General features: G+C 44.1%; 1 protein-coding gene across 1 annotated transcript in view; it reads left to right on the top strand.

Annotated features, from left to right (window-relative positions):
* The window catches only part of LOC119958251 (histone-lysine N-methyltransferase 2D-like), a 224,347-nt gene that overhangs the window by 135,198 nt on the left and 61,450 nt on the right, over positions 1–27,699 (top strand). Inside the window, 2 exon segments of the mRNA XM_038786664.1 lie at positions 22,851–22,974; positions 23,221–23,308. Coding sequence (XP_038642592.1) covers positions 22,851–22,974; positions 23,221–23,308 — 212 coding nt within the window.

Raw genomic sequence — 27,699 nt, forward strand, 5'->3', positions numbered from 1 at the left:
TCATTTTTAAAGCCAATTTTATGTTTCCACTATTGCGGTTTTGTTAACACATCAGTTTCCTGTATTTAATTTATTCAAACTGCACATGTGCTTTGCACTGCTGTTTAATCAAGTTCCATGTCTGTTTTGGGGATGAAAATGATGGAATTCAATAACCATTTGAAGAATGTTGCCATTAACAAATGGGCAATCACATTAACTATTCCGAAATAGAAAACTGCAAATGCTGGAAAATACACAAGGGGTCAGTTAGCATCAAAAAACCAAAACTCTGCCCTTCTGGAGTAATTAGTACTAACAGCTGATGGCCAATTGGTCTGATGTTTGTTTGCGTTTTATTCTGTACCCACTGCAGATCAGGCATAATAATTAATGTTGTTTGGTCAACATAACTTTTTTCATTCCTCATCCTCCATACACTTTAGGAGTATTGCTTATCTTGATATATTCCAGGTAAACAGCATTTGAAAAATGTCGTCATGGTTTTGCAGACAGGTGATGCTGAATGTGATCTCCTCTTTTAAAAATGTCTCAGTACCACATGTTTCCCAGCTAAAGGTTCTTCGTTCTTCAAATCACGTTCTGTCAACAAAACATTTTGAGGAACCCTTTCTTCTAATGTAGGTTTGATGCGATTGCGTTTTGTATTCTGTTAATCTCTTTTGTCCAGGTTTTTGTATTATCCTTTTCAGGACGCTAAAGGTGTCAGTAGCGACAGATAAGACGTTACACATATGCTACTCTTTCTAGGTATAGCATAGGTTGTTTGTGTAGTAGGACTTTTTTTTTAACGTCCAACCAGCTGTAATGTGAGTGCTCCCTCTACGGCTGACACCATTTTTATACCAGTTGATGGAGTGGTTATTCCTATACAATGGAAGGGTTTTCTGGTCTCCTACAATCCAAAAGATGAGTGATGGGATGCCTACATCCACCAGACAAGAGCATCCTGCTGGATCTAGTCCCAGAATTTAGAGACTGGAATTCTCGGCTTGGCTGTGAACCAAGTATCTTCTAATAGTGAGGCAGGGATGCTATAGCGAAGCGCTGCCTGTTCTTCAGGTTATATGGTACATGATTATCCTTTGTCATTGGCTGGCAATGAAGGGTATGCACCAAAACAAAGTCAGAATTGTTCTTGGATGTTACAATACCTACAACAGGCGTTGAAATTTCCGCAAAATGCCATTCACGTTTTTCAGACCTTTCTGATACATTATGCTTAAACATGACGCAGCTTGGAGTGCATGGGTAATGTAAGTGTGAGACCGCTTTAGATGTTTTTGTCTGCCCAGGTGTGCGTGGTCAGGGATCTACTTGAGTGCTGTGTGAGTACTCAGCCAAGAGGAAACATGAAACAACTGGCATTATGATAAATAGGATGCTGTTTGGGTTGAATTGCTTCTTAAGGTGGCGAACTGGAAAATGGAAATGACAAGCTGAGTCTCTTTGACAGACTCCACAATTCAGTACCTGAGACACCGTTCTTTATAGTATGCCAGGTTATTCCTGGTGGTTAACCAGCCAGTTTGGTTTGTAATGGGAATTGGAGGGCTGACCTGTCACTGGAGGATGCACTCCGCTCTGAATATCTCTGCAAACTACCCTAATGGTTAGGGTGATTCTACCGGCACATGCAGCAGGGAGATTACCAGTGCTGCATGATTTTAACTGGTTGAAGTCCAGCAGTACTCCTACTTACACTTGGAAATTCCAAAGCTTTGCCAACTTGGCACCAGCTCTCTGGACTCGTAAATGGGACATGTTCCTGCGGGGAGCGTGTAAGACCATATTAGTAGAAACACTACCGTTGCTGCTGTCTGGGTTTCTCTGACTTGCTTTGGAGACTCTAGAAGTACAGTGTTGCGTTTCCACGCATCAGATATTTGGCTGGCAAAATACAGTGGTGTGTTAAATCTGACTGGTACACAAAACAAACGTATAAGGAACAGCTGCACAGTATTTGCCACATTAGTCAGAACAGCACATTAGGGCAGCACGGTGGCGCAGTGGGTTAGCCCTGCTGCCTCATGGCGCCGAGGTCCCAGGTTCGATCCCGGCTCTGGGTCACTGTCCGTGTGGAGTTTGCACATCCTCCCCGTGTCTGCGTGGGTTTCACCCCCACAACCCAAAGATGTGCAGGTTAGGTGAATTGGTGACGCTAAATTGCCCCTTAATTGGAAAAAATGAATTTGGTACTCTAAATTTATATTAAAAAAAAGAACAGCACATTAAAATTGGGAAACCTAGTCAAGAATGTGCTGGCACCCACAAGAATCTTTCATTTCTCAGTGCAGAGATCATTGGCACCAAGAGTTTGTTCGCACTGGTGAACAAGACATTATTTGCACAAAACTACAACAAATAATATGGAAGCTTACCTCGTGTACTATGTTCTCTGACACCATTTTCACTGCTTATCCCTTTGAGACACCTTTTGAGGAAACGGGGATCTGACCCCTTCCCTGGACTTTATACTGGAGATGATGTGGAGATGCCGGTATTCTTACTTTTTATATTAGAGAACAGAGCATGCAGCGTAACCGATTTAACTCTTTGAATAAGACAGTAAGTTGGCAGGAACCGGAAGAGCCATGATCCTGCCATGAAACTGCGCAGACAATCCTTCCATAGCCTGTGGCTGACGTACCCATTGGCCTACAAATAACTAGGTTCTGACTCTTGCAGAAAATAGATGGCAGATGATAAATTGTTCAGACATGTTTGGCCAGCTACAAATACACAAAAGTATTTAACACAGGTTGCCCAATGTCTGAGTGCATTGGTTCCAGGATGCCTGACACTAGCTGGAGCCTTTCCTCTGGGTCTCATGGAGTCCTATCATGCATTTTTACAGAGTACAATCATAAAGGTCTTGGTTAATGTCAGTAAATGTACCAACATGGATCTAATTGGCTTAGGAGGGCATACCACTATGCCCATTGGACAAAGTTTATTCAAGCATGCTGAAAAACAAATGCCAGCATTTTATGTCCACTTCACCTTATTGAGGACCAAATGCCGGCTGCTGCATAACAGGAAGAGGCTGAAATCTGCTGTGGTCTCAGGATCAAAATCTGACTTTGCTTTATTACTCCACAAGCTGGCGTAATAGTCGCTTTGTAGTACAGAACTTTATTGCTGAAAAGAGAGACCTGTTGCTAAGACCTTTCTTCTTGCATTCATCAACAAAGACAAGAATGTCAAATTTCAAGCTGCCACAATGTATACTTTCAAAACAGTACTCAATTATTTTATTCCCAATTAAGGGGAAATTTAGCGTGGCCAGCCCACCTACCCTGCACATTTTTTGGGGTTCTGGGGTGAGACCCACACAGGCACGGGGAGAATGTGCAAACTCCCCACGGACAGTGACCCGGGGCTGGGATCGAACCCGGGTCCTCCGCGGTGTGAGGCAGCAGTGCTAACCGCTGTGCCACAGTGCTGCCCCAAGCCACAATTTATACTACGAGAGAAAAGGATCTGATTGGATGGCCACGACATTCCATGGATAAAGCAGCGGGAAACTATAGGGCTTCTCAATCTCCCGGGCAGTTCAAAAAAAGGAACAAGGCTTCAACATATTCCTTTTGTGTACAGAAAATGGGTCTCTGTGTATGAATGTCTCTCTCTTCTAGCAAGTGTAAATGAGCCAGCTGAATGCAAGATGAAAAGCTTTGTCACTGTCTCTCTTCTCAGCAGTAGATTGGCATAACTGTATTTGGTGTCATTCCATTTGGTATAGAAATGTCAAATATATCTTCCTGTGGACATTTTTGAGATGCAGGTGGATGATATACTGGAATCGGATTAACAGCAAAAGTTGACAGAACACGGGTGATTAGGAAAAGATGGGCTCTTTTTTTTTTTTAGAGCTCCTCAACTGACGGGGAATGCCCATTGTAACTGCAACATTTTCATGGTGCCCAGGAATATTCATCAATTTGAGAACAATATCTACTCCTGGGCATCTGGCAGTGGGTATGGACTGCATTCCCATTGGAGCCATTTCCGGCTTTATGAAGAGACATGGTTCCGAGACCATCAAGGAGAGTTACTCACTTAATTTCAGAAGTACAGCTCCAATGCCAGGCAAGAAGAGACAAATGGCTACCATTGTGGGTTATGGCAAGAGTTTACCCCAGTTAGAAGGGAGCAGCCGCCTTCTGCAGATATTTTGTTTAAAACGAAACACCCTGAACTCGATCTCAAATTTCAGATTTGATTTTGAATGCAGGAGCAACTTCAAGTTGCAAACTTAGCAGTACAGCATACTTCCCTTTAGCGTGAGTGTGCTTGCAGTGCATCTGCATGAACTTGTACAATTAGCTTTTTGAGCACCGAAACCTGAGGTTTGACAGCGCAGCACTGTGGCAGATGCCAAATGCAGTCTGAGACTGGATTCTGTCAACCATGAGCTGTCCCAGCTACAACCTAAGCCTGCGCTAATGCTTTCAGAGAATTGTATGCAATTAAACAGGTTTAAGGTATTTGTGGTTCTGGTAATCCTCTTTTCAACGAGTCATGACTGCATGTAAAATATTGTTTTAAAAATTTGAAGACTATTGGCAACAATCAGCATTATAATTCCTAAAGCATGACTTTAGTTGCACTCCTGGGAATTCACGTGATCCACACGGCCACAGCAACACAACGCAATCCCTTTTTGCTGCCTTCGCCACAGACGTTTTAAAAATAAATTTAGAGTGCCCAATTCTTTTTTTTCCCAATTAAGGGGCAATTTAGTGTGGCCAATCCACCTGCCCTGCACATCTTTGGGTTGTGGAGGTGAGACCCACGCAGACACGGGGAGAATGTGAAAACTCCACATAGACAGTGACCCAGAGCCGGGATCGAACCCGGGTCCTCAGCGCCATGATTCTCCACAGACATCAACAAACATTGCACATAGCACCCAATTAAATGGGAACTGGCGCTTCTGGCAAGTGGTCAATAGAGCAGTGCATTTGGCTCATCGGTTGCTCAAAATCTAGGGCAAAAGACGAGTTATGGAGGAACAAAGTTGACAGTATCTTCGTGATTGAGTTGAATCCAGGAAGACACACCTGGTGATAATTCAGAAGCAAGTCAATCCTTCATCGAAGACTTGGCAATTCACTGTTTAGGCAGGCAGACTATTGCACTCAATGGCAGTTGATGAATGAACATCCACTTTAACTCATTGGGCTGGTCTAGTTTAGGTTTCTGGTCGATGGTAACCCCTAGAATGTTGATGATGGGTTATTTAACCGCGGTAATGCTGCTGAATATCATGGAGCAATGGTTGAATTCTCTCCTGTTGGAGATTTTTAAAATACTTGTGATTGTCACAAGTAGGTTTACATTAACACAGCAATGAAGTTATTGTGAAAATGATCATTATCTGGCACTTGTGTGACACCAATGTTACTGGCCAAGTACCAGACCAAGCTTGAATGTTGTCCATGTCTTGCTGCTTGCCAGCAAAACCGAAGACAATGTTAACTAAGTTACAGAATGGGCGTGCGAATGGCAAATGAGTTCCAATGTGGATGCGTGAGGTGTTGCTTTTTGGTGCAAAGAATGAGACTATCTACTCATGGGGAAAATAATGTCACCGTGCAAAGGGATCTAGGGATGCAGGATCGTAAATCATTAAAAACATCACAGGTTAGCAGTAATAATAATATAATCGCTTATTGTCACAAGTAGGCTTCAATGAAGTTACTGTGAAAAGCCCCCAGTTGCCACATTCTGGCACCTGTTTGGGGAGGCCGGTACGGGAATTGAAACCGCACTGCTGATATCGTTCTGCATTACAAGCCAGCTGTTAAGCCCACTGTGCTAAACCAGCCCCTGGTTTAGCAAGGCCAAACAAAGTGCAAACATTTCTACAAAGGGGGAGTTTTTAGAATAATCTTTATTGTCACAAGTAGGCTTACATTAACACTGCAATGAAGTTACTGTGAAAAGCCCCTAGTCGCCACATTCCGGCACCTGTTCGGGTCACAGAAGGAGAATTCAGAATGTCCAATTCACCTAACGGCACATCTTTCGGGAAGTGTGGGAGGAAACCGGAGCACCCGGAGGAAACCCACGCAGACACGGAGAATGTGCAGACTCCACACAAGACAGTGACCCAAGCCGGGAATCGAACCTGGGACCCTGGTGCTGTGAGGCAGCAGTGCTAACCACTGTGTAGAGAAGTTGTTACATCCTAGTCCAACTAAACTACTGTACACAGACCTAGTTGTCGTCTTCCAATAAGGATATAGACACTGGAGAAAGTAAATGGAAGATTTGCAAGAGTGATACCAGAACTGAGGGTGCAACTATCAGGAAAGACTGAGTGGCTGGGGTTCTCTTCTCTGGAAAGGGAAGTCTTAAGACATTATTTTGTGGAGGTCTTTAAAATTATGTATGAGGTAGATGAGGGGGCGGGAGGGGAATGTTTGTGCTTTTTAGGAGTCCAAAACTGTGGGCCAGGAAGATCGAGATAATCGCTAATAAATCCAATAAGAAATTCAAGAGTGGTTAAAATCTGGAACTTGCTACCATAATAGAGTAATTGAAATAAATAGCATTGTTACACGTGGGGGGAAGCTAGCTAAGTACTTGAGGGCTAAAGGAATAATAGGATTTGCATATGGGGTGAGAGAGGCTCTTGTGGAGCATGAATGCTGCCATATTGTTAAACTAGAAAGAGTGCAGAAGAAATTTGTGAGGATGCTCCCAGGACTTGATGGGCTGAGTTATAAGGAGAGGCTGGATAGGCTGGGACTTTTTTCCCTGGAGCGAAGGAGGCTTAGGGGTGATCTTATAGAGGTCAATAAAATAATGAGGAGCATCGATAAGGTAGATAGTCGACATTTTTTCCCAAAGGTAGAGGAGTCTAGAACTAGAATATGTTTAAGGAGAGAGATACAAAAGAGACCAGAGGGGAAATTTCTTCACACAGAGGGTGGCGAGTGTCTGGAACGGGCTGCCAGAGGCAGTGGTAGAGACGGTTACAATTTTGTCCTTTAAAAAGCAGTTGGACAGTTACATGAGCAGGATGGGTATAGAGGGATATGGGCCAAATGTGGGCAAGTGGGACTAGCTTAGTGATAGAAACTGGGCGGCATGGACAAGCTGGGCCGATGGGCCTGTTTCCATGCTGTAAACATCTAATAAGTAGAAAGGAAAAAATGCAGAACCAAAGGATTTCTCTTTTTTTCAAACGCCACGTTGCTACTCCAATTTTACTTCTGGGTAATGGAATAGAGCAAGTAGATGGTTTGAAAGTAAGGACATTTTTTTAAAAAGCAATCTCAATATTGGGTTCAGTACAAGAAGCATCGAGGTGAAAGGTTCTCTATTAGGAACTAGCAAATAATGCAGTGATAAAAATAAATTTTGTTGCGGTCAAGTGGAAGGAAAAGTAGGCAAATAAAACTAGATCGACATTAGGAATTTTGTGAAATGGCTGATTGAAAAAGAGCACATTAAATATATATCAGAGCAAAATGCTGGTGATCTGAAATGAAAGCAAAATGCCGGAAATACTTTGGTCAGGGAGCATTTGCGGAGAGAGAAACCAGTCATGCTGCAGTGTGATAGAATTCACTTTTTCTCCCCTTACTATCAGTAGTTACCCTTCAGTGAAAGTCCTGGTGGTATCAAATTAGAATCATAACCGATTTTAATGAGAATGGGGCGGTGCAGTGGTTAGCACTGCCGCCTCACGGCGCTGAGGTCCCAGGTTCGATCCTGGCCCCGGGTCACTGTCCGTGTGGAGTTTGCACATTCTCCCCGTGTTTGTGTGAGTTTCGCCCCCACAACCCAAAGATGTGCAGGGTAGATGGATTGCCCCCTTAATTGGAAGAAATGAATTGGGTACTCTAATTTGTTTTAAAAAGATTATAATGAGAATTATGACAACTGCTGGGCGGTGTGACTGGAATTTGACCCCATTCGTTTGACGAACGTTTCTCAATGCAAACAAAAATTGGCCATGACCTTTTTTTTTACATAGAATGTTAAACACAACCAGCAATTCGCTCCAACTGGCCCAAGCTGGTGTTTAAGCCCCACAAGTGCTATTCAATTGAAACCTTTCTCTCATGCATTTATTGAACTTTCCGTTAAAGGCTTATTTACTATTTAGAAAAACTTGTATTTTATGTTCCATATGTGGGTATGATTATCGTCAAAAATTAAGGTTCATTTTTCTTTTTACGTGCAGCCCCTCATGTCAGGGTGTGCCTAACAGAATTTTAAAGGTTCGCTACAGAAAATGGTCAAGCTGGATGGACTGGTCATCGTGTACGTCACACATGTCCTGCTTAATAAGAATAATCTTCATTAGTGTCACAAGTAGGCTTATATTAACACTGCAATGAAGGACAGCACTGTGGTGCAGTGGTTAGCATGGCTGCCTCACGGCGCCGAGGTCCCAGGTTCGATCCCGGCTCTGGGTCACTGTCCGTGTTGAGTTTGCACATTCTCCCCATGTCTGCGTGGGTTTCGCCCCCTCAACCCAAAGATGTGCAGGGTAGGTGGATTGGCCAAGCTAAATTGCCCCTTAATTGGAAAATAAATGAATTGGGTACTCTAAATTTATTTTTTAAAACACTGCAATGAAGTTACTGTGAAAAGCCCTTAGTCGCCACATTCCGGCTCCTGTTCGGGTCACAGAGGGAGAATTCAGAATGTCCAAATGACCTAACAGCACGTCTTTCAGGACTTGCGGGAGGAAACCGGAGCACCCGGAGGAAACCCACGCAGACACGGGGAGAACGTGCAGACTCCGCACAGACAGTGACCCAAGCCGGGAAGCAAACCTGGGACCCTGGCGCTGTGAAGCAACAGTACTAACCACTGTGCTACTAACTGGTAGAGACGTGAGCTTTTCCTAACCCTTCGACGGTAACAATTTAATAGAGACGCATTTCGGTGCTGGGATAGTCCTGGCTCCATATTTGTTTGTTTCCCACAAAGTGTAGAGCGAAATAGAAAAACATAGAGGCAGAGAGCAAAATGAAAGATAACTGAGTCAGAAGATAAGAGCGCTAAGATAGGAAGATTCAGTCACATCGCTGTCGTAGCAACCTACATTACAAGCCCAGCTTGTTGATTTATGCTGATGCCTTGTATGACTGCACTGCAAGCTCTCCACCTATCCAATGTTGACACGTTTGAGGATCGCTGATTAGATGTCGGGCAGATGGTAGCTAATGCAGGAAAACATTAGCATGGACAGAACACTGGTGCTGATGAGTCCTTGTGTTACTTAAGTAGGAATAATAGCATAAATTAATTGGTGAGATGGCATTCGAGGTTAAGCATCTGCTCACAGGTAGATCATCATTCTTGCTGGCAAATTAAGTGTACAGGTCTTCCTATCCATGCACATTTTTCATGTGCCTACCTCAAACCACTTCCCTTCTGTGTAGTGGAGCACAAAAGAGGCAGTTTGTCCATCGTCTGTGTCTGCTCTTTGATAGAGGTATCCAATTAGTCATGCGCAATGGTCAGTTGACAGACGCAGGAGTACATGAAAGTTTCTTGAAGTTTTAACGATACGGCAAGCAATGTTCCACAGGAGGCTTCTCTATACAGAAATAATCTGTACTTGGCAATCAAGGGAGCAATACTGAAATTTGCTGATGACATCAAATTAGAATCATGAGAGATTATAGTGATAATTTGTGCCAAACTGCAGGAAGGCATGGCGGGAGCATGACAATCTCTCAGCAATCCGCGAAGATTGCTTCTCCACACAAAGGAAGAGTTTTAACTTTAACAGTGTCTTTAAACATTTAGGTGGCTGTCAATCCTAGCGAGACGCAATTTACACACAAAGGTGACATATGAAAGACAGCCCAGTTGATGGTCTAGTTACAGCAGACTGTCACTATTTCTTCTCTGTTTCTTCTCCTCTTTGATAATCCTATCTTGTTCAAAGTGGATGCTCCATGCATGTGTATACATTGCCACAGTTTGCGGTCTTTTTTGCTCCCATGCATTGGTGTTAATGTTGCATTTCTTCAGGTTTGGATTTCGAACCATCTTTTAATCTTTTCGAACTACCGGCACTTCATTTGCTGGAGCTCAATTCTGAATGAAGTAGTTGTTTTGGAGTCATTGTTCAATATGCATGGTCAGAGCAGCAAAGTTGCCAGGGTATCAGATATAGGTTGATAAAGAATTTTAGGTTTGGAAGCATTTTTTTTTTTTGACCAACAATTGCATTTATTTATATATAAAAAATGTATTTCATCACTGGCATGGAGAGAGAGAGATAGGGGATTAACCTTCTCAACACAAAAGGAAGGGCCCCTCCCCCACAGTTTTAACTGGTCTGATAATCCCTCATGTAGCTGAGGGCTTTACTGTAAAATACATTACAAACAACGTTCAGAGTGAAGGTATCTCTCAGCCCAGGCAGTCACACTCTCTCACATGGCCATTCATTCATACACAGCCCGGCAATCACTCAAACACTCATTTGTGGTCTGGGCATTCACTCATTCTTGACTCGGGCACTGGGCAAGAGGGAGGTGTGCCTATAACCTGGGAAAGTCCAGTACCTGCTCCCAGAGTCAATGGTTGGTTGGGGGGGGGGGGGGGGGGGGAATTACAGGTTGGAGGCATCAGCACCATTAGTATTAGGCTTCAAATGACTGTTTGGGATTGTTTGAAAATTGCTGGCAGAGAAGTCTGCAATTATGTAAGAGAAAATAGCAAAGAACATAAAGAAATCAGTATTAGTTAAGAAGTATTGGCTTAAATAATGGGAATAATAGTTGGTGTCCCTTGAACCAAGTCGCCTGCATCCCAGGTTTTCAAAGAGGTAGCTGCAGGATGCATTGGTTTTGATATTCCAGAATTCTGAGACAGTCCTTATAGATTGGAAAATAGGAAATGTTACCCTGCTAATCGAGAAGGGAGGGAGGGAGCATGAAAATTGGGAACTACAAGCCAGTTAGCTTTCCATGAGTAGCAGGGAAAATACTAGAACCTCTTGGGAATGTAGTAACATATAAAATTAAGTGACTTGACAGATGCTTTTGGGGGGTGGGAGTTCTCTAGTTGGAACTTCTACAACATTTGGGGTCACAGACTCAGCATAAGGGGCTGCCTATTTTTTTTTAAATTCACTCGAGCATTGTGAATCTATGGAATTCTCTACCCGGGGAGGGGCGGGGGTGGATGTTCAGTTATTACGTGTATTTAAGGAGACTGAAAGCTATTTAGATACAAGGGAATCAATTGAGACATGGACAATGCAGAAAGTTGAAATTGAGGTCTTCTCAAAATTGAACCCACGAAGGCAGCACGGTGGCACAGTGGTTAGCATTGCTGCCTATGGCGCTGAGGACCCGGGTTTGAATCCCGGCCCTGGGTCACTGTCCATGAGGAGTTTGCACATTCTCCCCGTGTCTGCGTGGGTTTCACCCCCACAACCCAAAAGATGTGCAGGATAGGTGGATTGGCCATGTTAAATTGCCCCTTAATTGGAAAAAATAATTGGGTACTCTAAATTTATTTAAAAAAAAAAAAAATTGAACCCACGGGAAGCACTGTGTCCTGACGGAGTCCCTGGTCATGCACTCGGGCTCTGTGCGGACCAATTGGTGGGTGTGTTTGCAGACATCTTTACCTCTCACTACTCCATTCTGACGTTCCCATTTCCTTTAAGAAGACCACTATCATACCGGTGCCACAGAAGAACAAGGCAACGTGCCTCAATGCCTACCGATCGGTGGCCCTGACATTTATCATTATGAAGTGCATTGAGAGGTTGGTCATGAAACACATCAACTCCAACCTTCCAGATTGTCGTGATCCACTGCAATTTGCCAACTGCCACAACAGGTCTACAGCAGATGCTTTCTTCATGGCCCTACACATCCCTGGAGCATTTAAACAACAAAGACACCTATGCCAGACTCCTGTTCATAGACTACAGCTCCATCTTCAACACCATAATCCCAGCCAAGCTCATATCCAAACTCCAAAACCTAGGACCCAGCTCCTCCCTCTGCCACTGGATCCTCGACTTCCTGACCCACAGACCACAATCTGTAAGGATAAACAACGGCACCTCCATGATAGTCCTCCATATGGGACTGTGCAAGGCTGTGTACTTAACGCCCTACTATACTCCCTATACACACTGACTGTGGCAAAATTCGGCTCCAACTCCCATCTACAAGTTTGCTGATGACATGAGCAAAGATGAGTAATTGTACTGGAGGGAGATGGAGAACCTAGTGGCATGGTGCAATGAAAACAGTCTCTCCCTCAATGTCTGCAAAACTAAGGAGCTGGTCATAAATTTCAGGAAGCAAAGTGTCGTCCACGCCCCTGTCTGCATCAATGATGGTAAGGCGGAAATGGCGGACAACTTTGAATTCCTAGGTATACACATCACCAACAATCTGTCCCGGTCCATCCACATCGACGTTACGACCAGGAAAGCACAAAAGCACCTATACTTCCTCAGGAAACTAAGGAAATTCGGCATGTCCACAGCAACTCTTAACAATTTCTGTAGATGTACCATAGAAGGAAGCTCCTCTGGCTGCATCACAGCTTGGTATGGTAATTACCCGGCCCAAGACCATAAGAAACCACAGAGAGTCGTGAACACAGCCCAGTCCATCATCCATTGACTCTCTCTATATCTCCCGCTGTCTTGGGAAAGTGGGCAGCATAATCAAGGACCCCTCCCACCCGGGTTATTCTCTATTCCATCGGGCAGAAGGTACAACAAAAACCGCTTCTGCCCCACTGTTACCAGACTCCTGAATGGCTCTCTTATAGAATGAACTGATCTTTATGCATCTTCTCTACAGTTGTAGCACTACATACCGTATACTTCACCTGCTGTCTATCTATTTACATTATGTATCCTCATGTATTTATTTTATGTTCTATGTTTTCATGTATGGAACGATCTGTGACTGTACGCAGAACAGTACTTTTCACTGTACCTTGGTACACGTGACAATAGATCGAAGATCAGCCATGACCTTGTTGAATGGCGAGCAGGGCTGAATGGCCTACTCTTGGGTTCTTGTCAGTTTACTGAACATCGACGATAATGATGGCAAGAACTTTCATCTTGGTCTATAAGCGCCTTAGATTCAAAAGCTTGTGTGCTGGAAGGAAAATAGCAAAAAGGATGGTTCATAGATCATAGAATTTACAGTGCAGAAGGAGGCCATTCGGCCCATCGAGTCTGCACCGGCTCTTAGAAAGAGCACCCTACCCAAGGTCAACACTTTCACCCTATCCCCATAACCCAGTAACCCCACCCAACACTAAGGGCAATTTATCATGGCCAATCCACCTAACCCGCACATCTTTGGACTGTGGGAGGAAACCGGAGCACCCGGAGGAAACCCACGCGCACATGGGGAGGATGTGCAGACTCCGCACAGACAGTGACCCAAGCCGGAATCGAACCTGGGACCCTGGAGCTGTGAAGCCATTGTGCTATCCACAATGCTACCGTGGTTGCAATGACTGCCAATTTCGATGAGGAAGGAGTCAGATTGAGAATCGCTGTCAGATACCCTTTTTATGTCGCCATTAAAATTGTCTGCCAATTGAGACAAGCCTTTGGGGCAGCCGAGCTTAACTTGGAACCTCACACATCTTTGCAGGATCAATAAATGGCAGGTGTAAATCTCAGTGATACTCTTGGCACTTTTCTTGTAATTGACACATGGGAGATATCATCATTTGTACCCTTACCAGACCTGAAATCAGGGTTTCAGGAAAGATCCTTTGAGTGGACTTTAGCGATCAAGCAGAATTCTAGCTCTAGTTGTCCCTGTTAATGAAAGCAGCACACTACCATAATTGCAACTCCATTACTCACCTTTTTTCAGCCTTAAGAGTCTTTGTAGAACGTGGAGAATGTTGGGAACCACCTTGCTCCCTCTCTTTCACTTGGAATGCCCTCAGGTCCAGCAGCTTTCCTATTTATTACATATCTGCTTGACCACTCTTTGGACTTCTCCAAAGGGTACTGATCCATTAGACCATGGTCTAGTCGATAGCTTTAATGGCACTGAAAAATTCACTTGTCACGTGACATTCAGCATGTCTTAGATTTCTTGGGCTTTCTTTATCCACCAATTATTCTTCAAACAAAGCTAATGCTGCTCGTAGTGCACAAAAATCTCTAGTTGGCAGGAATGGGAGGTGCCAGTTAATCAAGTTGTCTGTGAGGTGATTTCCGCGATGTCATCCAGTGAGAGCGCTCCAGGATGATCACACTGATGTTGAGGTCTCAGATGCAGGATTGTGGAAATTGTGTGAGCGGCACTGAGGGGGAGATGCTGCTGCAGAGCAGTGGGAGGCTGAGACCAGAGCGAGGACAGGGCTCCAAAACTACCGGCGAGTTTAACATCTCAATCAAACCCAGTCGCAACTCCAGAATTCCTGGATAATAGAAATGTTACTGTATTCTAACTTTGTCCATAGGTTAGGATGGGTCTGATAGTTAACTAATGTGTAGTCTGGTTTATGTTGATCTTTAATGTGCTCATCATTTTCAGAAAACTAATCTCTGCTCTTTGCTGAAAATACAGTTTGTTTTCGAGCTCTCATTAATGTGAGGCTCTTTGCTAAGCATTCCTGGAACTCATTTCTTACATCCTCAGCTTCTAGAAGTTTTGCATTTAGCTTTCTCCCTGGTTTAATGATGTATGTGAGGCTTGTTTAAAGAAACTGGGTAGTTTTGTCCTGAAAAGCTTAGTCAAAGTCCAACAGCCATCTTCACTACATGTGACCCTACTGATAGGGCCGAGGTTAGGAACAGGAGAGGAGAGGTCACCCTGTTGGGAGTTGTCTATAGACCTCCGAATAGTTCCAGAGATGTAGAGGAAAGGATTGCAAAGATGATTCTCGACAGGAGCAAGAGTAACAGGGCAGTTGTTATGGGGGACTTTAACTTTCCAAATATTGACTGGAAATACTATAGTTTGAGTACTATAGATGGGTCAGTTTTTGTGCAGTGTGTGCAGGAGGGTTTTCTGACACAGTATGTAGATAGGCCAACAAGGGGCGATGCCACATTGGATTTGGTACTGAGTAATGAACCCGCCCAGGTGTTAGATTTAGATGTAGGTGAGCACTTTGGTGATAGTGATCACAACTCGGTTATGTTTACTTTAGCAATGGGCAGGGATAGGTATATACCGCAAGGCAAGAATTATAGCTGGGGGAAAGGTAATTATGATGCTATTAGGCAAGATTTAGGATGCATAGGATGGGGAAGGAAACTGCAAGGGATGGGTACAATCGAACTGTGGAGCTTTTTCAAGGAACAGCTACTGCGTGTCCTTGATAAGTATGTACCTGTCAGGCAGGGAGGAAGTTGTCGAGCAAGGGAACCGTGGTTTACTAAGGAAGTTGAAGCACTTGTCAAGAGGAAGAAGAAGGCTCATGTTAGGATGAGACATGAAGGCTCAGTTAGGGCACTTGAGAGTTACAAGTTAGCCAGGAAGGACCTAACGGGAGAGTTAAGAAGAGCGAGGAGAGGACACGAAAAGTCGTTGGCGGATAGGATCAAGGAAAACCCTAAGGCTTTCTATAGGTATATCAGGAACAAAAGAATGACTAGAGTAAGATTAGGGCCAATCAAGGATAGTAGTGGAAAGTTGTGTGTGGAATCAGAGGAGATAGGGGAAGCGTTAAATGGATATTTTTCGTCAGTGTTTACACTGGAGAAAGACAATGTTGTGGAGGAGAACACTCGGGTACAGTCGACCAGGCTAGATGGGATTGAGGTTCACAAGGAGAAGGTGTTAGCAATTTTGGAAAGTGTTAAAATAGATAAGTCCCCTGGGCCAGATGGGATTTATCCTAGGATTCTCTGGGAAGCCAGGGAGGAGATTGCTGAGCCTTTGTCCTTGATCTTTATGTCGTCTTTGTCAACAGGAATAGTGCCGGAAGACTGGAGGATAGCAAATGTTGTATCCTTGTTCAAGAAGGGGAGTAGAGACAACCCTGGTAATTATAGACCTGTGAGCCTTACTTCGGTTGTGGGTAAAATGTTGGAAAAGGTTATAAGAGATAGGGTTTATAATCATCTTGAAAAGAACAAGTTGATTAGCGATAGTCAACACTGTTTTGTGAAGGGTAGGTCATGCCTCACAAACCTTATTGAGTTTTTTGAGAAGGTGACCAAACAGGTGGATGAGGGTAAAGCGGTTGATGTGGTGTATATGGATTTCAGTAAGGCGTTTGATAAGGTTCCCCATGTTAGGCTATTGCAGAAAATAAGGAAGTATGGGATTGAAGGTGATTTAGCGGTTTGGATCAGTAATTGGCTAGCTGAAAGAAGACAGAGGGTGGTGGTTGATGGCAAATGTTCATCCTGAAGTTCAGTTACTGGTGGTGTACCGCAAGGATCTGTTTTGGGGCCACTGCTGTTTGTCATTTTTATAAATGACCTGGAAGAGGGTGTAGAAGGATGGGTTAGTAAATTTGCAGATGACACGAAGGTCGGTGGAGTTGTGGATAGTGCTGAAGGATGTTATAGGATACAGAGGGACATAGATAAGTTGCAGAGCTGGGCTGAGAGGTGGCAGATGGAGTTTAATGCGGAAAAGTGTGAGGTGGTTCACTTTGGAAGGAGTAACAGGAATGCAGAGTACTGGGCTAATGGCAAGATTCTTGGTAGTGTAGATGAACAGAGAGATCTCGGCATCCAGGTACATAAATCCCTAAAAGTTGCCAGCCAGGTTAATAGGGCTGTTAAGAAGGCATATGGTGTGCTAGCCTTGATCAGCAGGGGGATTGAGTTTCGGAGCCACGAGGTCATGCTGCAGCTGTACATAACTCTGGTGCGGCCGCTCCTGGAGTACTGCGTGCAGTTCTGGTCACCACATTATAGGAAGGATGTGGAAGCTTTGGAAAGGGTTCAGAGGAGATTTACTAGGATGTTGCCTGGTATGGCGGGAAGGTCTTATGAGGAAAGGCTCAGGGACTTGAGGTTGTTTTCGTTAGAGAGGAGAAGGCTGAGAGGTGACTTAATAGAGACATATAAGATAGTAAGAGGGTTAGATAGGGTGGACAGTGAGAGTCTTTTTCCTCGGATGATGATGACCAACACGAGGGGACATAGCTGTAAATTGAGGGGTGGTAGATATAGGACAGATGTCAGAGGCAGTTTCTTTACTCGGAGAGTAGTAGGGGTGTGGAACGCCCTGCCTGCAACAGTAGTAGACTCGCCAAATTTAAGGGCATTTAAGTGGTCACTGGATAGACATATGGATGAAAATGGAATAGTGTAGGTTGGATAGGCTTCAGATGGTTTCACAGGTCGGCGCAACATCGAGGGCCGAAGGGCCCGTACTGCGCTGTAATGTTCTATGTTCTATGATAGAACACTTGAGCAGATGAGTCCATTGGTGTTCCCGTGTTCAAGGTTTCAACAGTCAGGAGTTTGTACTTATTTTTGTTGCAACTGCTAGTATGGGTGATCTTGCTGCCTGTGGTTACCCGCCAGGTTGACCAAAACAAGCTAATTTTCAGGAACATCTCTGAGCACACTCCCGGTATGTGACAAGTCGATCCGAAACCAGTTTGCTCAGTATATGAGCTGATGGCAGGTTGCGCTGCTGCCTTGAAATTCCAGCACAAAATAGCCAGTGACTTGTACCATCCTGTGATTTGGCTTGTGACTGAAGACTCCCAACAATCACCTATTACCCCATCACCACAGGACATTGGGAAAAAGGAAAAGAGAAGATGGTGCACAAAGAAAATGAAATACTGAGAAGCAACAGTACATGCTATTTTTGCAGCGGAGAAGCAGATGCACCAAGGATGAATCAGAGCCTCAGTGCCCTGACTCAAGGATAACTCACAGATCCCACACTGAGCTGATCCCTTTCATGTTATGGAGCACAGAGGTGGTGATTCGGCCCATCCAGTCTATGCCAGTCCTTTGAGCCCATTTTAGCCCTATTCCTCTGTTCTTTCCCCATAGTTCTGCAAATGTTTCCTTTTCCAAGTATCTTTCTAATTTCCCTTTAAAAGTTGTTATTGACTTTACTCCCACCATCTTTTCAAGTCGTACACTGCAAATCATAAATTGCTAAATGAACAGGGTTGCGTCAAAGCCTTCGGGACTCGTTCTCTGCTACACGCCTGAATTTGTTTGTATCAGAAACGTAGCTGGCTTTGCAGATGCTGCTTAAAGTAGGAAAATACAAATTCGTGTATTATGGAATTATGAATGAGGAACAAAAATACCCCATTAATGAATTTTAAATGGTGTAAAGGTGAAGAAGGATTTTTGTATGCAGATAAATAGCCTATAAAGGTGTAGAGGAACACAATCGGGCAGTTTTATGTTTTAAAAAAAGGACTTGTGGTAATTATGTTGTATCTCAGAATAATGGATACAAAGGAATGGAGGTAATGTTGAACATGAGCACGCCCTAAGTAAATTGCACACATGTAATAATCTTTATTAGTGTCACAAGTAGGATTAGATTAACACCGCAATGAAGTTACTGTGAAAAGCCCCTAGTTGCCACATTCCGGCGCCTGTTCAGGTCACAGAGGGAGAATTCAGAATGTCCAATCCACCTAACACGTCATTCGGGACTTGCGGGAGGAAACCGGAGCACCCGGAGGGAACCCACGCAGACACGGGGAGAATGTGCAGACTCCACACAGACAGTGACCCAAACCGGGAATCAAACCCGTGACCCTGGCACTGTGAAGCAACTGTGCTGACCACTGTGCTACTGAGTACAGCGAGACCAAGTGCTTAAATCTGGGAATTTGTAAGTGAGGGCATTTTCAAGGTTGATCTCTTCCTAAAATCTTGTTAAGTTTGCATTTAGCATTTAACTTAACTGTCAGTGACTTTCTATCTGCTTGAGAGGCAGAGACTCTATAATATAACCACAAATAATCAGTGAGTGATAGTCTAAATTTGAAACCGAATTGGTTAAATAAAAACAAAACCAAGGCAGGCGATATATTGCAGCTGTAGGATGTGGGTTCTGGCCGATACCTGTGTGACCCACAGCAACCACATCTGCAAAAAATGTCTGCAGTTCAAGAAGCTTTGGCTTAGAGTTGATGAGCTGGAAACCGAGCTTCCTACATTGCAATTCATTGGGGAGAACAAATGTTACCTAGACAGTTAATCCAGGAGGCACTCTCACTCCTTTACACTTGGGAATTCTGATTTGGTGTGTAGTCAGGGACTGGATGGTGTGACTACAAGTAAGACAGGTATGGGGATCCAGAAGGTCGCAATGGAGAAGCCTCAGCTCTTGCAATTGTTCAGTGGGTTTTGAGATTCTTGCAGTTGGTGTGGATGAGAGCGGGGACCACATGGGCCACAGGCAGTTGTTAGCACTGCTGCCTCCCGACGCCGAGGTCCCAGGTTCGATCCCGGCCTTGGGTCACTGTCTGTGTGGAGTTTGCACATTCTCCCTGTGTCTGTGTGGGTTTCGCCCCCACAACCCAAAAGATGTGCAGGGTAGGTGGATTGGCCACGCTAAAATGCCCCTGAATTGGAAAAAAAATGAATTGGGTACTCTAAATTTATTTTGAAAAAAAAAGAGAACAGGGACCGCAGGGAGGATAAGCAACCTGACCACACACTGTGGTGCAAGGCACCATTCAAAAGGGAGGAGCAAAAAGGAATGTTGTACAGTACAGTTGGGGGGTAGACACTGTTCTCGGAGCAGAGAGCGTGAGTCCCACAGGCTGCAATGCTTGACTGGTGCCAAATTTAAGGACATCTCCTCGAGGCTGATGAGGAACATGGAGTAAAGGTCCAATTGTCGTGGTCCATGTGGGTACCAAGGACTTGGGTGGGACTAAGAAAGTGGTTCTGCTGAGGAAATATGAACAGTTGGGAACAAAATTAAAAAGCAGAACCACAAAAATGATAATCTCTGGATTGCTACCTGTGCCATGAGCGAATTATAACATGGGAAAATGTGAGGTTGCCCACTTTGGCAGGAAAAATGAAAAGCAGAATTCTGCAGTATAAAGGGATCTGGGAGTCATTGTACATAAAAGTTGGTGTGCAGGTAGAGGTTAGGAATGGAAAATGGAACGTAGTACTTCATTATAAAGGGGTGTGGAGCATAAAAGTAGGGAAGTCTTCCTACAACAGGACGTTGGTGAGACCGCCCCTGGAGCACTGCGTATGGTTTTGGTGGTCTCACTTAAGGAGGGATGCATGTATTGGAAACAGTTCACAGAAGGTTCGCTGGGCTGATTTCTGGGATGAAGAGATTGTCTTGTTGAAGAAATGATGTGGAGATGCCGGCATTGAACGGGGGTGAGCACAGTAAGAACCCTTACAACACCAGGTTAAAGTCCAACAGGTTTGTTTTGAATCACTAGCTTTCGGAGCACGGCTCCTTCCTCAGGATTCACCTGTTTAAAAATAATGGCTCTCACATTTAAGACTGAGATGAGAAATTTGAGGGTTATCAGTCTTTGGAACACTTCCACAGTGAACAATGGAAGTTGGATCATTGAGTATATTCAAGGCTGAGTTAGACAGATCTTTGACAAGGGAGTCGAGTTATGGAGCACAGGCAGGAAAGTGGAGTTACAGTCACCGTCACATCAACCATGATCTTATTGAATGGCAGAGCAGACTCGATGGGCCAAATGGCCTATTCCTCTTATTTCCTGTTATCTAAGATAACAAATTGAGTATTGTGTGCAGTTTTAGCCAACCCATTATCAAAAGGATATAGAAGCTATAGGTAAAAAGCGCATATAATTTACTAGAATGTTACCTGGACTTATACTTGTGAGGAAAGATTTGTTAGGCCTTAACTGTGACCTGGATTTAGCTCTATCCACTATCTGCACTGCTTTGGGTGTTTGAGTTTAAGTTTCTTGCTTGTAAAACAGCACTGTTGTTGATTGTTTCAATTTAGTTGGTGAATTTCGAGACTGTTTTGGATCAACTGTATGTGATTTAACATTCTAACGGAGAGTGCCTCGGTACTCTGGCATTTTATCTGTGATCACTTCCCGGTCTTGTCTCGTTGTTTCATCTGATGCCATAGGAGTCAGAACAAGAATGTTTTTTCCAGTCACACATCTGCTTACAAACCTGAGTGATATGTAGCAATTTAGACAGTCCAGACGGTTACTTATGGATCACGAATGAAAAGCAAATAGGTGGTTGAGTGCATCCTACACAGATACTGTCCATAAAGGGTCTGTCTGGTGGTTGAGGTGGGTGTTTAAAGATCCTGTGAAGAGCAAGGAGTCCTCTGGTGCCTTGCCAACATTCCTGCCTTAACACCATCAAAAACAGAATAATTCTTCATTTATCTATGTTGTTTGTGTGCAAAGTGACTTCTGGGTTTTCATATATAGGTACTTCACAGCAATTTTATGTGTTTCTGAATGACAAAGGGTCACCCAGACTGGAAACGTTCGCTCCCTTCTCTCTCCACAGATGCTGTCAGACATGCTGAGATTGTCCAGCATTGTCTGTTTTTGTATTATATAAATAAAAGTTATTTTAATCTTACAAAGTGGCAAGTTAATTGTAATTTTATCTATTCCAGAACTGCTTCCTGGATATTTCTCAATTGGGTTCAAATTATGACATGCAAGACTACCACTTGTAGTACTTCAAACATTTTCTAAACCTGGCTGGCAAAGTGCCAAAGGCAGGTAGATGAAGTTTGGCCACAGATCAGCCAGGGTCTCATTGAATGGCGGGACAGGCTCGAGGAGCGGAATGGCCTGCTCCTGTTCCTAAAGTTTACCTGCCCAAGAATGGCAACTGATGCCAACAGCTAGTGTTCTGGTTCTTCTCTCATCCCAAATCATTTTCATTTGGGTACGTTTCTGTGGTGTGTGGAGGAATGCAATGAAGAAGATGCTTGTTTATCTGGTAGAGGCATCAACATTCTTTGCATGTCCTCCAGTCACTTGAATTCTGTCCTTCCATCCAAGTAAGAATAAATTTGATGGGGCGGGGTGGACATTCGGTTTAATTAGTTTTATTTTGGCTTCAGAATTAAATGAATTATGCAAGCCCCTGTATTTTATACAATGTGGAATGAAGAGGTAACCTGCAGCACCACCTGTCTGCAGCATTTTATGACAGCATTTTCATGTGATTGTCCAGCGTGTCGTTTCCTCAGAATATATCAAGGTAGGCTATACTATTGTATGTGAAGGATGAACACCATTCGAACAATGAAGATAATCCTGCCAGGTAGGCAATCTATCTTTATGTTGGCCGCCCCCTCCTTCCTCTCCACTTGGGTCAATTTTCCTTTCATTGGGCACATTTTGAATGTAAGCCCATCAGCAATACTTTATCTGTTGTAGGGCAATTACATGTTTTTTCTTATCGGTAGGAAATTAATGACCTCCCTCTACCATATGACATGGATGTATTGAAGCTTGTTTAAACTTGGTGTGTTGTACAGATTGAAAAATACTAACTGGCAGTGAGTATTTAAATTTGGTGGGAAACACCAGGATTTGTACCTGGAGTGGGAAACCTGCTGATCTCTACATTCATTCAAAGGATACATCATCTGAGCAGCCTTTCTGGTTGAAAGGTCTGAACATACCAAAGCTGCTTTTCACCTACATAGGGTCAATAGAATTCCTGTTTACTTCCCGTCCTTCCGCAATCCGATAATAGCATTCCCTTTTCAAATTTTGCAAATTGTGCAAAACACCATATTTCACAACCGAGCATCTGCAATTTAGTAATATGTGTTTAAAACCAAGTGATAGAATTAAACTTGTTAATTGCGTTTCATTTTGAGGGCTCAATTTTCTACGGAATGTTCCACAGTGCTGCATTTTGAACAGTTTTACCAGATTTTTTCTCTTTGTAGATTTGGATAAATTTGCAGCCGATGACATCATGGATCCCATTGCCAAGGCAAAAATGGTGGCATTGAAGGGAATTAAAAAGGTCATGGCACAGGGAAACATCACTGTGGCACCAGGGATGAATAGGTAGGTTTTGCTGTCATTGTTTTAACTTCCTTTGTGCAAAATAATAGAAAAACAGAGATATAGGTCAAGGTAATCCAGACAAATGAAAATATAATACATAATCAAGAGTATGAATTGGTGAAAATCAGATTTAAACTGAAATGACTTGAGCTTTTAATTTTATAATTAACAAACTAGCAGGAAAGAGTCAATTGTCAGATGTTCATGATAAATAACTGTTCATTTTTTTTTTGAATGGATGTTTAGACAGCAGGTTTCATTGTTGGCACAAAGATTGGCTGGGACTCCAGGACCAAATGAGGCACAGGCTAAATTGCCACCTGGAAACAGTCAGGTACTTCAGACTTTTAAAACACTGGCTCAGGGTTATGTATTGAGTGTTTATAAAGAGTAAATATTGTGGAATGTTATTTGTGGAGCAGCACGGACAGAGTTCTGCAGAAGGACTTTATGGCCATTATACTGGTGCTTTTGGTAATTGTGTTTGAAGTTCTGCTGAACTTGTCCACTCCCTTCAATAGCCTTCTCCATCCCACCGAGTGTTTGGCAGTTCAGCCTGCCCCAATCCACCTATAAACATTCCTCTGCACCATCTCCAAATTACATGGAATTCTTTCCCATCCACAGTTTTCTAAGCTGTTTCATTTCTGCTGTAATTGTATGTCACATACAGTTGAAGAGCCAAAACTAACAGCTTATCAGAAAAACACCACTGACCCCTCCTGTTGGTGTTTGCATAAATGCTGTGAATTTGGGTATTTTTAGTTGAATAAGGGCACGAGGCAGGGATGTGCATTGTCTCTGCACCTATTTGCCCTGGCAATAGAGGCACTTGCCATAACACTTGGATCTTCCAGTAAGTGGAGGAGGAATAAATGGGATGGGGTGGAGCTTAAGGTGTCCTTGTCCGCGGACCGGACACTAAATTGCCCTTAGTGTTGGGTGGGGTTACTGAGTTATGGGGATAGGGTGGAGGTGTGGGCTTGGGTAGGTGCTCTTCGGTGCAGACTCGATGGGCCGAATGGCCTCCTTCTGCACTGTAAAATTCTATGAAATCCTATCTCTGTTCCCTGCCCGTTCACATATCTGTCCAGATGCATCTTAAATGATGCTATCGTGCCCACCTCTACCATCTCCGCTGGCAAAGCGTTCCAGGCACCCACCGCCCTCTGGTAAAAAAAAAAAAAAAAACTTTCCACGCACATCTCTGTTAAACCTGGGGCTTTAACAAATATCTTTGCAGCATCCTTGACCACGGGTGAGGTCCCGGAGGACTGGAGAATTGTTAATGTTGTCCCTTTGTTTAAGAACGGTAGCAGGGATAATCCAGGGAATTATAGACCCGTGAGCTTGACGTCAGTGGTCGGCAAACTGTTGGAGAAGATACTGAGGGATAGGATCTATTCACATCTGGAAGAAAATAGACTTATCAGTGATAGGCAGCATGGTTTTGTGCAGGGAAGGTCATGTCTTACAAACCTAATAGAATTCTTTGAGGAAATGACAAAGTTAATTGATGAGGGAAGGGCTGTAGATGTCATATACATGGACTTTAGTAAGGCGTTTGATAAGGTTTCCCATGGCAGGTTGATGGAAAAAGTGAAGTCGTATGGGGTTCAGGGTGTACTAGCTAGATGGATAAAGAACTGGCTGGGCAACAGGAGACAGAGAGTAGTGGTGGAAGGGAGTGTCACAAAATGGAGACGGGTGACTAGTGGTGTTCCACAGGGATCCGTGCTCAGTCCACTGTTGTTTGTGATCTACATAAATGACCTGGAGGAAGGTATAGGTGCTCTGATTACCAAGTTTGCAGATGATACTAAGATTGGTGGAGTTGCAGATAGCGAGGAGGACTGTCAGAGACTACAACAAAATATAGATAGATTGGAGAGTTGGGCAGAGAAATGGCAGATGGAATTCAATCCAGACAAATGCGAGGTGATGCATTTTGGAAGATCAAATTCAAAAGCGGACTATACGGTCAATGGAAGAGTCCTGGGGAAAATTGATGTACAGAGAGATCTGGGAGTTCAGGTCCATTGTACCCTGAAGGTGGCAACGCAGGTGGATAGAGTGGTCAAGAAGGCATGCAGCATGCTTGCCTTCATCGGAAGGGGTATTGAGTACAAGAGTTGGCAGGTCATGTTAGTTACAGTTGTATAGGACTTTAGTTCGGCCAAATTTGGAATACTGCGTGGAGTTCTGGTCGCCACATTACCAGAAGGGTGTGGATGCTTTGGAGAGGGTGCAGAGGGGGTTCACCGGGATCTTGCCTGGTATGGAGGGTGCTATGTTGGGGAAGTTAAAATCTCCCATCACAACCATCCTATTGCTCCTACATTTCTCTACATATTTGTACCTCTATTTCACACTCGCTTTTGGTCGCTTTTAAAGTCCCAACAATGTTCCTGCACCCTTCCTATTTCTTAGCTCTATCCATATTGCCTCAGTGCTCGAATCCTCCATCGTGCCCTCCTTAATCACAGCTGTGATATCATCTCTGACCAGTAATGCAACTCCTCCACCCCTTTTACCTCCCTCTCTATCCCTCCTGAAGCATCTATACCCTGGGATATTTAGTTGCCCTTCCCTCAACCAAGTCTCAGTAATACCAATAACATCAGATTCCCAGGTACTAATCCAAGCCCTAAGTTCATCTGCCTTACCTGCTACACTTCTCGCATTAAAACAAATGCACCTCAGACCACCTGTCCCTTTGCATTCATCATCTCTTCCCTGTCTACTCTTCCCCTTAGTCACAATGAGTTTATTATCTAGTACCTTACTGGCTTTAGTTGCTGCCTCTTTACTGACCTCTAATTTCTTAATCTGGTTCCCATCCTCCTGCCACATTAGTTTAAAACCTCCCCAACAGTGTTAGCAAAAGCACTCCCTAGGACATTGGTTCCAGTCCTGCCCAGGTGTCGACCATCCGATTTGTAATGATCCCACCGCCCCCCAACCGGTTCCAATGTCCCAAAAATCTGAACCCCTCCCTCTTACACCATCTCTCAAACCACGTATTAATTCTGACTATTCTTGAATTTCTACTCTGACTGTCTCGTGGTACTTGTAGCAATCCTGAGATTACTACCTTTGAGGTCCTACTTTTTAACTTATCTCCTAACTCCCTAAATTCTGATTGTAGGATCTCATCCTGTTTTTTACCTATATCGTTGGTGCCTGTATGCACCACGACAACTGGCTGTTCACCCTCCCCCTTTAGTAAGTCCTGCAGCCGATTTGAGACATCCCTGACCCGTGCTCCTGGGAGGCAACATACCATTCGGGGGTCTCATTTTCGACCACACAAACTCCTGTCTACTCCCCTTACGATTGAATCCCCTATGACTATCAACCTGCCAGTCTTTTTCCCGCCCTTCTGTGCAGCAAAGCCAGCCACAGTGCCATGAACCTGGCTACTACTGCCTTCCCCTGGTGAGTCATCTCCCTCAACAGTATCCAAAACGGTATACCTGTTTTGGAGGGAGATGACTGCAGGGGACACCTGCACTGTCTTCCTGCTCTTTCTGTGCCTTTTGGTCACCCATTCCCTATCTCCGTCACCAATCCTAATCTGCGGTGTGACCAACTCACTGAACCTGCTATCCACAACCTCCTCAGCATCGCGGATGCTCCAATGTGAGTCAATCCGCAGCTCCAGAGCCGTCACGCGGTCTAACAGGAGCTGCAGCTGGACACACTTCCCGCACGTGAAGGAGTCAGGGGCATCAGCCGCGTCCCTGAACTCCCACATTGAGCACGAGGAGCATAACACGGGTCTGGGATCTCCTGCCATTTTTACACTTTACCTTAACTGATTACAAATATAATATCAAATAATGAATAAGTGAAAGGAATAAAGATTTTACTTACCAATCTCAATACTTACCAACACACAAAGAGTTAAACTTCTCCCAGCTACTGCTAATTGGAGCACTTTCCTTACCAGCCAATCAGGTCACTGCTTTGCTGTGATGTCACTCTTCAAATTTAGCTCCAAAGACCCTGTGGCCGCTGTTTAATCCGGAAGCAGCTCCGCCCACTCCCAACAGCTGAATTCCCACTGAAAAGACTCGAATCCGCGAAGCAGCTAGTTTAAATACTCACCTCTCCGCCCATTCCCAACAGCTGAATTCCCACTGAAAAGACTCTAATCCGCAAAGCAGCTAGTTTAAATACTCACCGCTCGACTCTGTACCTCCGCCCACTCCAACAGCTGAATTCCCACTGAAAAGACTCGAATCCGCGAAGCAGCTAGTTTAAATACTCACCTCTCCGCCCATTCCCAACAGCTGAATTCCCACTGAAAAGACTCTAATCCGCAAAGCAGCTAGTTTAAATACTCACCGCTCGACTCTGTACCTCCGCCCACTCCCAACAGCTGAATTCCCACTGAAAAGACTCGAATCCGCGAAGCAGCTAGTTTAAATACTCACCTCTCCGCCCATTCCCAACAGCTGAATTCCCACTGAAAAGACTCTAATCCGCAAAGCAGCTAGTTTAAATACTCACCGCTCGACTCTGTACCTCCGCCCACTCCAACAGCTGAATTCCCGCTGAAAAGACTCGAATCCGCGAAAGCAGCTAGTTTAAATACTCACCTCTCCGCCCACTCCAACAGCTGAATTCCCGCTGAAAAGACTCGAATCCGCAAAGCAGCTAGTTTAAATACTCACCGCTCGACTCTGTACCTCCGCCCACTGCAACAGCTGAATTCCCGCT

This window comes from Scyliorhinus canicula, chromosome 28 (assembly GCF_902713615.1).
Source record: "Scyliorhinus canicula chromosome 28, sScyCan1.1, whole genome shotgun sequence".
Classification (NCBI taxonomy): domain Eukaryota; kingdom Metazoa; phylum Chordata; class Chondrichthyes; order Carcharhiniformes; family Scyliorhinidae; genus Scyliorhinus; species Scyliorhinus canicula.